The sequence below is a fragment of the Talaromyces amestolkiae genome (genome assembly GCF_001896365.1).
Source record: "Talaromyces amestolkiae strain CIB chromosome Unknown scaffold6.1, whole genome shotgun sequence".
Taxonomy (NCBI): Eukaryota; Fungi; Ascomycota; class Eurotiomycetes; order Eurotiales; family Trichocomaceae; genus Talaromyces; species Talaromyces amestolkiae.
Genome location: NW_024468042.1, coordinates 1570165 through 1586399, shown reverse-complemented (window position 1 = coordinate 1586399; position 16235 = coordinate 1570165). Strand labels below are relative to the sequence as shown.

Genomic DNA, 16235 nt, shown 5'->3' with positions numbered 1-16235 from the left:
GTGCTCAAAATAACTACCTGGGATTTTGTTATTCCATATAAGATTCCCATGCATGCACTTCTGATTCTTGTACAGCTTCATATTTTTTTAAAGGAAAAAAGTTTTTAATTGAGATCGTCAGCTAGAAGATCTCCACTACTCGAGCGTCAACTTCCTAGCTCAAATAAAATATGGAGTGGATATCAGAAAGGGAAATTTTAGATAGCTAGTACACAGTCAAAAGATGCTGTTCAGAATGTGTTGAGCATTATGTACATTGTATTAAACACCGCAACCTCGGTACGGATAACATTTCAATTCCCGCCCAAGGCTCCAAAATTATTAAATCACGAAAGAAAAAGTGGTCATAAAACGTGTATTAATAGCAGAAACCAAAAGTATATCATATATCAACACCGTGACACCAAACATTTCCGAAGGATAAAAACAATCAAATGTACAGAAATCCTGCGCTTGTTTATCTTGCCATCACGACATCCACCGCCCGATACCACGGCCATGCCTATACCAAAATGTCCAATGTGTGAACTTATTTCTTAGCTGGTGGTGGCCCCGGAGGCGGCGCATATACTTGTTCTCCGCCATGGTACGCGGTCGGGGGCTGCTGCAACTCGATTCCATTCTCTTGTTGACCGCCGTATGCATTGGGAGGGCCTTGTGGCGGAGCATAGTATCCCTGGTTCGGATCTTGTCGTTGATATTGAGGAGGGGGTGCGGGTTGATAATCGCCTTGTCTATATGGTGGTGGTGCCATCCAATGTGTGCCGTACATAGGGGCTAAACCGCGCGCACGGCGACGGCGAGCATTTAGGCAACTATATGACGTCGAATTAGCACATAAACAGTATTGCAGAATTATGTTGTCGTCTTGGGAAACTCACGCAAATAGAAAGAAGAACACGAGAGCAGCTCCTACAATGACCGCAAAAGCCACCCATCGACCCCAATTATTCCACGACGAGTAACAGTTGGTATAATTTCCGAAACCATCATAACTAAAAAAGAGGTCAGTTCGAGTTCTTTGGATTGTTTGTGATGTGTCTGACGTACCAGTAATCTCGTTGGTTTATGACACCCATCTTGAGAAGTCGCTTAGCTGTACCGATATGCTTATCTACCGAATGTGAGAGATGTATAAGAGCAAGATTTCCGTTTGAATGGGCAAATAGATAGTCGGACAGTCTATAAATTAGACAAATAATAAACGATGAATAGAGAGAAATGGATGAAGAAGAAAATAGATGAAGTTGATCTAGGACATGAAGAAATAAGTAAGACAGAGGGAAATAAAGTGAGATCATACCAGAAGGTTGGCTGAGCAAAAGGAAGTGGCTGAGCGTCTTGGCTGGCAAGCTTCACGTCTTACCCAATCCGGACTGCTGTGTTAGATTGACCCAATTAGAGACTATTCTCTTCTAACATTTAACCGTATTAGGAATAGCTGATTAGGAATCATAGTGGGTCCGACAGCGTATTGCGTATCCAATCGGCCCAATCAGAGCTCATAATCTTCTCCATATGAGTGATCTGATTGGATGGTCGCAATGGACTATTCCGCTTTTAGTCTTGACGTCTTTCTTTCTTCCTTCCTCTTTGAGATTCTAGCCCTAATTCATCAGAGACTCGCAAACCATTGAGCGAAGGAGCATATCTGAAGGTTATACGGCCAACGGTCAGCAGAAATATCATTACTGTTTTCAATAATGCCTCACTATCTGTGTATTGATTCTCATGTATGTGTCCTTGCCTGACTCTGCAGCAAAGTTGAGACATGTTGACGTTTCACCAGTCAGCTGCGCGTCAACGAGCCCGCCCTGGTATGCACGTACCGAGGCACACAAGGAAAGAATTGCTCGTGTTCATTCATTAATCATTATCAAAGGGTATCCTAACATTCAAATCATGACTGATGGTCATGCATTACCGCTCTCCTGAGACTTCAATGATCCAGCCTCCCCATGCTCCCGACCCAAACGCCATTTCCCATGTTAGTATATAAAGAAGACGATATGTACCATCACTTTTGTGCCTGCAAGCCATCTCTTAGCTCAGCAAGCCTAATGTCCTCTTCTTCATCTCTTGCGCCTTCTTCTCTCAGAGTATCAACTGAATCCATGCTCATCCACCCCTTTGCACTAGCCTTTCGACCATTGACATTATTCCCATTATTTGGGTCCGCATCGACAAATCCAGAATCTTTATACCTGCTCCCACGTTTCTGGCCGCGAGGGTCTGCGACACTTCCGGCACCACTAGCGGAATTATCGGTACCAGAGGCAGATATCTTGCTTTTCGCTGAGGATACGAGAGGTTTGTAAGTTGGTAGGCAAGCCGAGATGATGGCAATACCGGTGTGGATGTTGAGCCATAGGGCGTCTTTGTCGAGTTGAAGTGCACCGGGGCCGCGGTAACAGATGACGACGCGGATGATGCCGGTGATGATTACACTGTGTATTCTCGCGTATTAGTTCCTGCATGCCATCGAGAACTTGAATGAAACGAGGAGGTAATACCAGCTCCCAAGCATAAAGATCCCACAAACACTCAACCTCCGTCTCAACGAAAGCTGCAACTTCAACACCTCACTGATCGGTAACAGAAGCATACAGGCTTCAAACACCAATTCCGTAATCATCAACACAATCCAATAAGTGCCGAACTTGATACATTGTGGCGTTAAAGATTCCCAGTATGATGATGGCGGGTTGCAAACCCAGATCTCCACGAGGGCGCCGGGTATCGCCCAGATGATTTGTAGTATGATGAGTAAAAGACACAATGAGGCGACACGTTTGAACCAGCCGGTGTCAAATATCCGCCGGTAGAGGAGGAGAATGGATATGTTGGTGAGGGCGATTGCTGGGTAGTAGAATACTCCGTAGATGTAAATATACTATGCGCCCGGTTGTCAATGACCTCAAATTTTTCGCAATTTCAATAATCCAATATCTGAACTTACTTTAGCATATGTCCGATAATTCGGATCTTCAGTCCCATTTTTGACCTGTAGCAGCGCTTTGGCTCCTACGCAATCGACTACCGTTTTAGCATGCGACGAAAACAGAAAGTGTCGCAAGACGCACCTGTCATTTCCAGTCCTTCGCATAGTATAAACATAACAAGTGCAGCCAATATAGTCCAGTCGTCCCACCCAAGTTGTGCCCTTTTGATACGTCGCGCCACGAAACGGAGGATAACGGCCAGTACACTCAACGCCGTGAATACGGAGCCTGTGGCTAGGATAGCGGGCGCCTGGCTGTTATCCACGGCCGTCATATTGTGTTGGTCGCATGTAAAGTCGTATGTAAAGATCTGTTTTCTAACGTTGATGAAAACAAGTCGAAATCATGCCATCATGAAGGTGTTGGCCTCAGGCACAACGCGTGTACAGGGTAGAGCTGTTGTCATAACCAGGGACACAAAGGTACCCTCTCATGGCTGAAAATAAGATAAAACGAAAGATCCCCACATTTATTATGGATCAAACTGATCTGCAAGTCACAACATACAAGAGATGACGAGACGGCAAAGCGAGAAGGAATTGACTGGGAGGAGCATTAAGGCCTGTCAGCTTAATTACGTACAGTGCTTGTCTGTACGTTGCATACAAATAAACTCAAGATTCTTCAGTGCGGAAGCTGCCGCCGCTTGCTGTCACTTTGACCGTCACGCTATCACGTCGCGTAAATGCAAGTCCCTAGTTAGGCACTACGTAAAGCGTAATCCGGCCCCAAACCAAGCGTAAAATACGGCGCTACGCCTATAAGATGGGCGAGTTAGCGACCAATTGTCAGCACTTTTAGTCCCCGAGTCGCAGTGCTGTACAGGGTGGCGTTTGCAAGTGGTTACTTTAGTGTGTAGTATGAGCTTATAAGGACTAGCGTCAGTATAGACTTCTTCAATAGGAATAAGGGTACCAAGTCTATCAGGTTGCGGATCCGCCGCTGTCCGCACATACATATCCATGGACAAGTACGTCGTTATAAGGGCATCTCTATGCCCCTCAAGCGCTGACTCGAGTCAATACGTACACCTTTCGGGCTGTGACTGACGATCAACTAACCCTCAGATGCTTAGGTGCAGACACATACGCATTCCCCCTCAAACAGTGATACCGATACTACCAATCCACTCATCCAACAACGCAACAGTCTCATCCGGTTTCTCGCTCGGAATCCAGTGACTGCAAGCAAATTGCTCAACGCGACCATTTTTGAGATGCTTCTCAAACCCAGGTTTCTGGAAAGCCGCATGGCATACATAATCGTACTCGGCTGTGACTAACAGAGCGGGGATGTCAAGGTTTTTGCTCTCGTCGGTTCTGAATTTTGAGTAGAATGGTTCATCGATGCCGCGGATGTATGATTTGTACCTTTGACAGATATTAATTCTTTCGCTTTTATTGGATCTGGTGTAAGAATGACATACCAGTTTAGTGGTCCAGTATATCCTCCCTTCTTAAAAATTCGTATATGAGTTTCGTTCTCCTCCTGAGTCATCCACGAGGGTGGAGGCGCGACTTTTCCGGTGCTCAACCATTCTTTGGCAGCACCTGCAGGGCCCATATGAATTCTCCAACCTTCAGGCGTTGTAGAATATAGTAGCGAGGTTAGGGAAGGCGCATTGGCGTCTACGATTGCAGCGGCGCCATCCTCGTTGAAGAATTTCATGTATCCGTAGCACTCGTGTCCGAAATATTGCTCGGAGAGGGAATTGATAAAGTCGATCTGAAATGGTGCGGGAGGAACGTAACCGACTGCTAAGAAGGCGATGCCAGAGAAGTAGGAAGGATGAGCTAGAGCAATTGTAGAGAGAAATGCAGAGCCCCTTAATCAGTCAGAGCCTCATTCCGACAAAATCAATAGGAAGGCACAAACCAATCATGCCCAACACCAATAACCTTCTTCAACCCTTCAACCTCCAGAATCTCAATAATCTGATCCGACATCCGCTTATGTGAATACGCTTCTACTTCCACAGGCTTATTCGTATCTCCATAGCCCAACAAATCAGGTGCAACGATGCCATACCCTTTTTCTCTCAACCGAGGCACCATATGTCGCCATTCGAAACTTGAGCTTGGGAAGCCGTGGAGAAGTAAGAAGGTGGGATTTGCTGGTGTTGCGGCTGGGATGCGAATGTAGGCGTATGTTGTGCCGTCGGATGTGGTAGTGGATTTACTGATATCGGGATAGAGTTGGAGAGCCATTGTGTGCGAATCGCTGCTTGTAGATATTGTGCATATATTTCATGAAATCTTCGTAGTTGATTACAATCCATGCAAAAGGACGGGTATGTTTTGATATTTATGATTTTCGGCATGTATATTTACTTGCGGTGCTTCGATTATACGCACCTTTCCATCTAGACCTATGGATATCGTATGCCGTATGGATTCACCAATCAATGTAAGCGTTGGATGATTACTATACAATGAAAACCATGTCCACACACGATATGTTGGTTGGTTCTCCATATGGGGGGCCGAGGTCATCCGATTCATATATTTGGATTATAAATTGATAAAAATAATCATAATTAAATGGACCATTAAGCAATGCTGTGTCACTAATAGCCTAACTGTAGCATCTTCAGTCAGAAAGATGTCGAAGAAATCACTTAGCGGCACTGAGTGTAAAGAAGGACGACTTCATATATCTACTAATCTCTTGTCTCATATTCCACAGACTGCACTTATAACTTGATCTACATTACGATCCCCAGATATTAGAAGTATGCACAGGGGCAATGTAAAGCAGCAAGGCGAGGGACTTTCCAGGTTGGGGATTTAGGGCTTTTCAAGTATCCATGCCTGAGGCATCAAAATCCTGCGTCCCACTCACATCTGGCAATGAACCTTGACAAGAATTCCATTCTGGCGATTAGATGAGAATGAGTGATTATCCTGTGTACCCGTGTACCGACCTGTTCACCGTTTAGTAAAAAGTTGATGTGAAAGATAGCCAGTGTTCGCTCACTTCCGAATTAGAGACTATCAAGTTTGACCTAACTTGCCGATTGCGCTATCAATAGAGTACGTACTCATGAACGCTACTTCAGGGATATGGAAGTTAAAATTCGAAGTATGAAGCTCGAATGGAAAGTCTGGTGGAGGAGGATATTAGGCAGGTGATCGTCGGTCATTCAGAAGTGAGCGATGGGCCCGGCTCTGGTTTATTCCCCAGAGTTCCAAGTCGTAGTTGTCTCGCCTGGCTTCTCGGAATTTCAACAGGTGCTGTCTAGGAAGCTTTTAGATGGGGATCGTCAGCAGGGCGTTCTTTGAGAAAACGCCGTGTTCTTGTAGTTAGTCACCGCAGCTCCTTCTTAGTATTGCACTTTTCGTTTTTTGATCTCCTTGAATCTCGTCATCGTTGTTTACTATGAAGAAATCGCTGGTAAGATACTGCTTCCAGTAGCAAATGCCATTTTTGGGCTGTACTTAAACGCGATGCTGGTGGATGTCCAGCCGGGCCTTCGATGAAGGTGAAAAACTCCTTCGAAAGATACTAGCGCAGCCGACAACTTGATTTGAAGGTTCATCATCAATGGATGGTTGAAACTGGCATACATGTATGAGCTTTTCTGTTCTTGGGGTGAAAAGTTGTTTGTAGTACATAGGTACCTACCTAGCTAAGTTACGTAATTTTAGTCATACGCCCTTTAGGATTTACACCGATAGATGGACACTCTTTCAATAGTCCGGAGTCTGGTGTAACTTAACATAGTACATGTACAATTGATTGATGGTCTGATGGATTATCTCATACACAGTATAATCGTCTAATCAGTGCGAAGTATTGCCTACAATACGTATGTACCTCAACACCATGTATAAATATGACTAGTGTATATATATACACATCTAGCTGGGTAGATTATACTTCATAATTGTAAAATTCTAATTGATAAGCACTACAGAAACAATGATCCAACCCGCGAACCATTAGTGCACATTATATGCATATATCCAACCCTTAATAGATTGCATGCATGCACGACATCCAGCATTTGGGTTAGGGCAAATCCAGGATGAACAATCGATAGGCTCCCAACACTGCCAACACATCACTTGGTCCGTGTGTCTATACATCCTTTACCTGCGTGTATATGTACGAAATGCCAACACATCGTCTTTTACTAGCAAATTAGCAATTAATACTAGCTAATAATGTGGTGGCTGCATGCTCAATGTAGTTGAAGATTTGTGTTGGATCTGCCATGTATGATTAAGCAAGTGTTCATGTACGATGAGTTGGCAATCGGATGATGGTATCACATTACTACCTATGCAAGAGGTTATATTCTAGAGATGCCCAAGTAGTGGAACTCGACACCTTTTTAAATGGCCGACTTCTTATTCTCTTCTCCAAATTCTCAACAGTTGTTTGCGGAAGAAATACTTTGACATTTTACAAGAAAGATTGAGGTTGTACCCTTGACCCAAGCCTCTCACGGAGGAACGCCAACCGAGACCTTTCTCACTATCTTTTTTTTTTTACGACATGACTAGGACAAGTGTTCAGATTGTGCAATCGCTAATAAAAGCTCCTTATATCAACACCAAAGAAGATCGAGAAATACCGAATGTCACAGAACCACAAAAAGGCGCACAAATGAACAAAGCAAATGACACGAACACAGAACGAACAAACAGAACCGCCATCGCTGGCGCGCAGATATCGCTGCATGCGTCTTGACAAGAAAAGAGAAGAAGAGATACACAGATCGTTACTCATTAAGTCATTTCCTCGCAGTTAATCTTTAGTCCATTGACGAATGTATGACTACCGATTCGCTCGCGCAATCAACCAATGCAACACAGCATCCAGATTCGTCTCCTCCTTTGCACTGATTCCATAGCAACTTACTTCGCGACGCACGATGGACTTGAGATCCATCTCTTCAATCAACTGGTCGACCGACAACTTGTTCGGGAGATCGGACTTGTTGCCCAACACCAACAGTGGGATGCCGTCTAGGCTTGGTTTGTCTAATAAGTCGTGCAATTCTTCTGTTGCGACCGGCAAGGCTGCGTGGTCCGCAGCGTCGACGATATATCTATTCAAGTCAATTATCCTACTCTTGTGAGTTGACATTTTCATGTTGGTGGGCTTACACTATAGCATTTACCCCACGACAATATCGCTCCCACATCGGTCGGAATCGCGGTTGACCTCCCAAATCCCAACTTTCACCAACAAAGTCAGCACACTGTCGGACGACGCTAGAAAATGCAAAGGGACGAACCATTTCAACGTCACATGGCCCTTCTGGACCTTTTTTGTGTTAAAGCCAATAGTGGGTATGGAACTGCAGGGGGGGATCAACGCGTTAGTCTTGACTCGTGAGGGGGTCCCGATTCAAGGTTTCCCTTGTGACCGATTTGATGTCCACTATCACGGTTACACCCGGATTGGCTGGAATGGGGACTTACTCGATTGTGAATTCTCCTCCCTGTGGGTTGATGTGAGTAGAGTTCAATAGGTCGACAGGAAGAAAGAAAAGAAAGAGAAAGACGTACAGCTAAAACACGAAGCAACGAGGACTTGCCGGCGTTCTGGAGACCGATCATGGTGACATCCATTTCAGTGGCCCTACAAGAACAAGAGACGAACGGTCATTAGCCGGTTGATCAATAGGCATGGCGAGTTGACTTTGATAGCATGCTTCTGGCTCGTGCGGGATATGGGTCGACCCGTGTCCAGCCATCGGCGCCATCTCCGCGAGTTGATCCATTTTATTTTCTGGATATGAAAGAGAGCTGGTGACGTATGGACACAGACAGACTTACCAAAACATGCGCAACAGCCAGTCATAGATGGTTCGAAAGATGCCGGCCATGATGATGGAGTGAGTTGGGAGCGGTCAAGGAAAGAAGAACAAAGGTAAGGAAGAATGAACGACTAGTAAAAATAACGATGATATCTCAAAAAGACGCAATCCGAGTAAGCAGTAATAGTATTGCTGATAGTATGGTCGATGCTCGTTGGAGATTCGGCAAAATCGCAATCTTTGATGCAACCAAGACTTTCTTTTCTTCCCCCTCCATCGGCTGACCAGCAGGTCCGAGTTGAGTGCGATCGAAAGTGAATGAGTATTCCGAGCAGAATTATCGATTATTGATTATTGATTAAGTAGTGTGGATGTATGGCGTAGAAGGTTTAAGTCCCAGGTTCGCTAGGTAAGTGGATGAGTTCTTGTTGGAGGACGGGAAAGTCTTTGGTTGACGAAAAAGGCCAAGTGGGGTGGCTGCCTCTGCTTTTAGGCCTCAACGCGGTTTCTTCTTCTACAATCAACAATCTACTATTTTGACATCTATTATTGTACGCTATTGAGTAAATACTATACTGTCCCGTTAGAGAAATAGTGGCACATTCCTTCTCATCCAAGTCAATGTGGAAAATTCTCAAGGCGCACATGACCGATCGGAGAACAAATGAATGCTTTGATTAGTGCTACTCTAGTACAGTAGTTTATCATTAATCATTTTACCATGGAGAAATATGATTGATTTTTGGAGTATGATGGGTCATGTCAATACTTTATTGTACGCCGATTGGCTAAACCGTTGCAAATTCTGGCTGTCTGCCTGGGCTATTGATATGTTTATCCAGAGACTAGGGACTAATAGGATATGCACGACATCACGTTGGTGTTTAGCAGCTCGCACAGACTAGAGCTAAGGATCGGATAAGTTACGGTGTACAGGTAGTATAGCACTATATAGGCAGCTCATAAAGTGAGTCTGCCTTGTAGCCTAGAATTATATTGTGCAAGGTACACCGGGATTAAACAGATTGCAAGGCTGCAAGGCACCGATTACGGTAGGAAAGTTGGCTGTCATCCACTCAGATTCTATGTCATTCATAACTGCACCTTCCTATCACTACGTACGCCATCGCACCATTCCAGACTGTCACTATCCTTGCATGTAGTCGACCTACGGCTTGTCAACCAACAAGCTTAAACATAGGTAACGGCAACCTCAGATGAGCTTGGAAGAGAGACAGATGTTAGAACTTGACCATTCTGCTCAATATCAATCAAATCAGCTCCATCGGTGCCAACGGATTCACCATTGGAAAGACCAGCCGAGGCAGAGGTAAAAGTGACCGTTCCAAAGTTGTCAAGGGTCACCAAGCTGCCGCCAGACTCATAATCCTCAACAATCCATTCAGCATTCTGACCTCCAAGAGCAGAGGAAGAGTCAGGTGCAGTTAGGTCCTGGTTAACGGTCTGGCCGGTACTCAAGTTCTCGATGGTGGCGGTTCCGGAAGTGCTAGAGCTGGCCACAACAGAAACAGCAATGGTGTCTCCGGCATTGATGTCGATGCCGGAAAAGTCATAGGCATAGTCCGGGTACCATTCGTACCAAGCGTCAAAGGAGGCAGCACCGCTGGAATCAACACTAAAGTCAATGCCGGTCTGAAGAATGGCAGCGCTGTAGGTGTCGCCATCAATACCGACCCAGGCGGAGGATGAGCCTGCTTGGCCGTTGACAGCCTGAGGAGTTGGGACGGTGAACTGAGCAGACACGGAGGTGAAAGTGGTGCCTGATGGAGGCGAGGTCAACACGGCGCCAGACCAGTTAGAAGAATAGTCAACATTGGTATTATTGGTCTGCTTGGGGTGCGATAGGCGGTTGCGTCCAGCGACACGGGCAGCAAGGCCATGGCCTGAAGGTGCAGCAAATGCACCTGCTGCAAAGAGAGCAACGGTAGCAGCAGTGAACTTCATGTTTACGTTCAAGACTGACAAGAGGTTTGATAATGATATCAAGAAGGTCTGGGCAGATGAGGAAGTGTTGTGATTGTGTTAACGAAAAAAAGTCTGATCGCATGGCTGCAGCCCAGCTTATATACTTCTCTACGTCCCTACAAGTCTGACAACAACCAGGATGTCATTTGCAATTCAACACTAGAAGTGCGAATGGTTACATCGACAGATGTCTGCCAGCACGTCTTCCAGTCACCGAATGTTTAATTGACAGACGACAGAGTCACGATTCGGATTCGGATTGGTTACCGTCTCGACTTCTCCTCATCGCATTCGACAAACGCCATTACACACTGTTTCTAGATCACTTTTGTTTTGTGCTCATGCAGAGATAGTCGTAGATGTCATATTGTTCAGCTGTGTTGAATACGGGATCAGATGTAGCATTGAGCAGACCTTGACATGGTATTCTCGGGATCTACTCACGTTCCTACACCTGGTAATTTGACATAAAGCCTTATGATAGGACGTGAATGTGCCGACAATATATCAGGCGCCGTCGACTTTGAGCAAGGTTGTTCAAAAAACAAATATCTCGTCAACCGGAGCATTTTATTGGAGGTCCACAATGCTTTCTGTCAGTCACCATCGTTTCGTCTACTACATAGTAGTATTTCTAGTCTATAGGAGGTAATTGATCGACCACACAAACAAACTTAAGCACCGTCAGCACTGCTAAACCTCCCAGATGGCGCCATCATTGTTAGCCTCGGTCTAAATGGACGGCTTGCCGGGAGACAATAATATGATCGACAAGAAAGATGTGCTGGATGTAACGCTTGGTGCAATCATCTGGATGTGTTTTCGCTTTCATGCTGGATGCAAGTAAAGAAAGTAGTCATGTGTACATGAGGTAGAGTGGGTGTACCAGTTGACAGAGTTCGTTTGAACCACTGATTACTATGTATTGATGGCGTCGCTAGCTGGTGAGGCCAAGGGAAGCATGGTATTACGAAAGTACCGCGACTTCGAATTTTCGAGTGAGCAGTATTTTATGATAAATCCAATTTTCGACTCTCATGACTTTGGAATGATGAAAGCATTAATGTTTCGAAGATGAAGAAGACGAACACACCAAAACGGAAAGAGCGGATGACAAATAGAGAACAACATCACGTGAAGTCTCTGGGCATGACTGGACAACAACAGCTCTATCAGCACGTGATGATAACAGTCCGATCCACTCTAAAAATTTCCGGAAGGAAAAAGTCGAGATGGCTTCATCCATCAATGTCGACGAGAGACATTCAACCTATTGATTGAATGCTCTCAGGCCATTTCTCTTCAATCACACCCGAAAAGAAATGGTCTGTTGGTCGATGAGATAAACAACTTGTTTTCCGCTGCATTGCATTCTGTTTTTGCATTGACAACATAGAGAAAGATTTTTCCGACTGGATCATTCGCAAAATGGCTCCTGCGCCTACCGACACAGAATGGACCGTAGGGTTCGATACCCTTCGGCGAGAAAACCTTTTCAAGAATCCGCCAAAAGATAAATCCCCTTATCCCATGCTACAGGCGGCCATCCGACCTCACGTCGATTCATTCAATGCGCTTTTCGGAGAAAGCAAGATCATGGAGGAGGCTCTGGCGGATATGGGAACCAAGACGTTCTTGGATGGCGATGTTGAGACTCCAGAACAGCGAAAATTACGAAAGGCTCGAGGTGGCGCACCTCCACAACGCAACAGTCTTAATTTGCGCATCACGGAGCTGTTCCTTGACAAGGCCGTGCTGCCGCCAACCAACAAATTCATCCCTCGTAAGGCTACTACTGCTAATCCTGATTATCGCAACATATACCCTGCCGAATGCAGAGAACGACATGCCACATATCGAGGACGATTGCGCGCAAGGCTTCAATACCAAGTCAATAATGGAGAATGGCGCGAGTCCGTACGAGAATTGGGTCAGGTACCGATAATGTTAAGATCTAACAGATGCCATTTGGAATCGTTCAGCCCCCAGGAACTCGTTGATCATAAAGAAGAGTCCGAAGAATTGGGTGGTTATTTCGTTGTCAATGGAAACGAGAAGCTTATCCGAATGTTGATCATGCCCAAGCGCAACTTCCCTATGGCCATCAATCGACCTTCCTTTCAAAAACGTGGTGCCGGTTTTACCAGCTTTGGTGTGCAGATTCGATCCGCTCGACCCGATCAAACTACACAGACCAACGTCCTTCATTATCTGTCCGATGGAAATGTCACATTCCGGTTCTCATGGCGAAAGCAAGAATATCTTGTACCTGTCATGCTGATTTTGAAGGCGCTTGTCGAGACCAATGATCGCGAAATCTTTGAAGGCATTGTCGGCAATGCCTCATCAAAAGGATCTGCCAACACTTTCGTCACCGACCGAGTTGAACTGCTGCTTAGAACATTCCATGGTTACAACCTCTATTCTCAAGCAGATGCCAGGCGTTACCTTGGCAGCAAGTTTCGACCTGTCATATTTGCACCAGCTACGTGGTCGAACGAGGAGGCTGGTGCTGAGTTTCTACGCAAAATTGTGTTACCACACCTTGGCAACCAAAACGTGACGGCCACACAAGACTACGACAAATTTAAACTGATTCTTTTCATGATCCGAAAGCTCTACGCCTTTGTTGCTGGCGACTGTGCCGCGGACAATCCTGATGCTGTTTCTAATCAGGAGGTCATGCTTGGTGGTTACGTTTACGGCATGTTGTTGAAAGAAAGGCTTGAAGAATGGTTGTTGAGTTTTGGCAGACTCCTTAGGGACTGGTCATACAAGGGCGGCAACCTCAAATTTACGGATCCTTCCTTCGAAAAGGACTTCATTTCCAAGGTTATCAAACGCACAAATGAGAACTTAGGTGGAGCTTTGGAGTATTTCTTGTCGACGGGTAATTTGGTCAGTCCAACTGGATTGGATATGCAACAAGCCACTGGTTTCACTGTTGTTGCTGAAAAGATTAACTTCTATCGATTTATTGCTCACTTCCGCATGGTCCACAGAGGTACCTTCTTTGCTCAACTCAAGACCACGACAGTGCGTAAGCTGTTGCCCGAAAGTTGGGGGTTTATGTGTCCTGTCCATACTCCTGATGGCTCTCCTTGTGGATTACTCAATCATTTGGCTCACAAGTGTCTTATTTCGACGAACGACTTGGACGTTGCGCATATTCCCCGTGTCTTGGCGCAATTGGGCATCAAGACCGAATCATCGGCTGAGGTTACTGAGTCTGTCTGTATACAATTGAACGGACGTATTATCGGTTACTGCTCACCAAAGCAGGCTAAGATGATTCACGACACCCTACGGTTCTGGAAGGTCGAGGGTACGCACGATATTCCCAAAGAACTTGAGATTGGCTACATCCCGAACATGAACGGTGGCCAGTACCCCGGTATTTACATGTCCTCACAACCAGCACGAATGTACCGCCCTGTTAAATATTTGGCACTCGACAAACTCGACTATGTGGGGCCTTTTGAGCAGCCGTTTATGGAAATTGCTTGTTTGGAGGAGGACATTCGTTCCGGCCTCTCAACACACATCGAGTTCACACCAACCAACATGTTTTCAATTATTGCTAACATGACACCATTCTCTGATAACAATCAGTCGCCCCGTAATATGTACCAGTGCCAGATGAGTAAGCAGACTATGGGTACTCCGGGAACCTCAATCGCCTACCGCACCGACAACAAGTTGTACCGACTCCAGACCGGTCAGACACCAATCGTTCGATCACCATTATACAACGCCTATGGCTTGGATAACTTTCCTAACGGGGCAAATGCTATAGTCGCCATAGTCAGCTATAGTGCTTTTGAGTGCGTTATTTTAACCCTCCCATATTGAAGATAATCGGTTACTAACCTGTGATGCTGGGCAGTATGGACGATGCTATGATCATCAACAAGTCCTCGCATGAGCGTGGATTTGGACATGGAACGATTTACAAGACTAAATTCTACAATCTAGACGACAAGGATTCGCGACGAAACAAGTCTAAACGCGAGATCAGCAAGCTTTTCGGATTTGCTCCAGGCGCCGAAATCAAGGCTGAATGGCGCACCACACTCGACGAGGATGGTCTGCCTCACCCTGGTGTCAAGATCAAGGAAGGTAGCTATGTTGCAGCTTGGTATAGCGTCCGATACGATGCCGGTAGTGACTCGTATGTAAACGTTGACGGACAAACTCATTTCCTCAAATACAAAGATGCAGAAGAAGGATACATCGACACCGTCCGTCTTGTTGGAAATGAGAACGGAAACGAGCCACTACAAGCGATTAGTGTCAAGTTCCGTCTCCCGCGTAAACCCATTGTGGGTGACAAATTCTCGTCCCGACACGGCCAAAAGGGAGTATGTAGCCAGCTGTGGCCTGCGATCGATATGCCTTTCTCCGAGAGCGGTATCATGCCTGATTTGATCATCAACCCTCACGCTTTTCCTTCTCGTATGTGCCTCTTACAACCGATCCTCCAACCAGGCAATTCAAGCTAACGAAACAGGTATGACAATCGCCCAAATCATCGAATCCATGGCCGGCAAAGCCGGCGCTCTTCACGGTCACCCGGTAGACTGCACACCCTTCCAATTCAACGAAGAAAACACCGCAGCCGACTACTTTGGCCACCAACTCCGCAAATCAGGCTACAACTACCACGGCAATGAACCCATGTATTCCGGAGTAACTGGCACAGAGTTTGCCGCCGACATTTACCTCGGTGTCGTCCACTACCAACGTCTCCGACACATGGTTAACGATAAATTCCAAGTCCGTACCACTGGCCCCGTGAACAGCGTCACCGGACAGCCGGTCAAGGGTCGTTCGAAGGGTGGCGGTATCCGTGTCGGAGAGATGGAGCGTGATTCCTTGCTGGCGCACGGTTGCGCGTTCTTGCTGCAGGATCGATTGATGAACTGCTCTGATTCTACGCGTGCCTGGATCTGTCGTGACTGCGGCTCATTCTTGTCTACTCAGGTTGCCGTTTCCTCCACTGGTTCGTCCGCTTTGACTGCCGGAGCAAGCAAAGCCGCTCTTGCAGCAGCTGCAAAGGCTACACCAAACAACCAAGTCATCACATCCAATACTTCGCGCATAAGTTCCGTGAACGCTCTCGGCGGCACAAACGGTATCGTGCGATGCCGTCGTTGCGCACGCGAAGCTGTCTTCGACGATTCGCGCGCCATGATCTGGGAGGATGGCGATGGCAACCGCTTCGTTGGTGGTGACAATGTTACCGTTGTCGTTGTGCCGGGCGTGTTGAGGTATTTGGACGTCGAGTTGGCGGCTATGGGTATCCGTCTGAAGTTCAAGGTTGATCACTAGATAGGTCAAGATGAGAAAAAAGTTTATCTGTTTCGTGGATGAATGAGTGTATACTCTGTCATGTCATTTTTGGGCAATGGGTTGTTTTCTCTTTTCTATTGATCCTTTTGTGTTGCATATAGCTAGGCGTTTACGCCATTGTACTT

The 16235-nt window shown here is 46.0% G+C and overlaps 6 protein-coding genes across 6 annotated transcripts; 1 reads left to right on the top strand and 5 right to left on the bottom strand.

Moving 5' to 3' along the window:
* Positions 1 to 529: 529 nt before the first annotated feature.
* On the bottom strand, positions 530 to 1079 carry BHQ10_004086 (uncharacterized protein; the record flags this gene model as incomplete). The annotated part of the gene is made up of 3 exons (XM_040876414.1): positions 530 to 815; positions 882 to 995; positions 1051 to 1079. The coding sequence occupies 3 exons, from the start codon at positions 1077 to 1079 to the stop codon at positions 530 to 532; spliced, it is 429 nt and encodes a 142-aa protein (XP_040732590.1).
* Positions 1080 to 2017: 938 nt separating this feature from the next.
* BHQ10_004085 (uncharacterized protein) lies at positions 2018 to 3276 on the bottom strand (the record flags this gene model as incomplete). Its single annotated transcript, XM_040876413.1, has 4 exons — positions 2018 to 2447; positions 2514 to 2893; positions 2960 to 3024; positions 3084 to 3276. 4 exons carry the CDS (start codon positions 3274 to 3276, stop codon positions 2018 to 2020), a joined length of 1068 nt encoding a protein of 355 aa, XP_040732589.1.
* An 825-nt stretch (positions 3277 to 4101) lies between these two features.
* On the bottom strand, positions 4102 to 5209 carry BHQ10_004084 (uncharacterized protein; the record flags this gene model as incomplete). The annotated part of the gene is made up of 3 exons (XM_040876412.1): positions 4102 to 4372; positions 4429 to 4827; positions 4878 to 5209. 3 exons carry the CDS (start codon positions 5207 to 5209, stop codon positions 4102 to 4104), a joined length of 1002 nt encoding a protein of 333 aa, XP_040732588.1.
* A 2575-nt stretch (positions 5210 to 7784) lies between these two features.
* BHQ10_004083 (uncharacterized protein) lies at positions 7785 to 8841 on the bottom strand (the record flags this gene model as incomplete). Its single annotated transcript, XM_040876411.1, has 5 exons — positions 7785 to 8058; positions 8131 to 8310; positions 8435 to 8454; positions 8522 to 8594; positions 8792 to 8841. 5 exons carry the CDS (start codon positions 8839 to 8841, stop codon positions 7785 to 7787), a joined length of 597 nt encoding a protein of 198 aa, XP_040732587.1.
* Positions 8842 to 9963: 1122 nt separating this feature from the next.
* Positions 9964 to 10737, bottom strand: BHQ10_004082 (uncharacterized protein; the record flags this gene model as incomplete). Its single annotated transcript, XM_040876410.1, has 1 exon — positions 9964 to 10737. The coding sequence occupies one exon, from the start codon at positions 10735 to 10737 to the stop codon at positions 9964 to 9966; it is 774 nt and encodes a 257-aa protein (XP_040732586.1).
* Positions 10738 to 12186: 1449 nt separating this feature from the next.
* On the top strand, positions 12187 to 16089 carry BHQ10_004081 (uncharacterized protein; the record flags this gene model as incomplete). The annotated part of the gene is made up of 5 exons (XM_040876409.1): positions 12187 to 12541; positions 12597 to 12693; positions 12741 to 14582; positions 14645 to 15213; positions 15269 to 16089. 5 exons carry the CDS (start codon positions 12187 to 12189, stop codon positions 16087 to 16089), a joined length of 3684 nt encoding a protein of 1227 aa, XP_040732585.1.
* Positions 16090 to 16235: the final 146 nt, after the last annotated feature.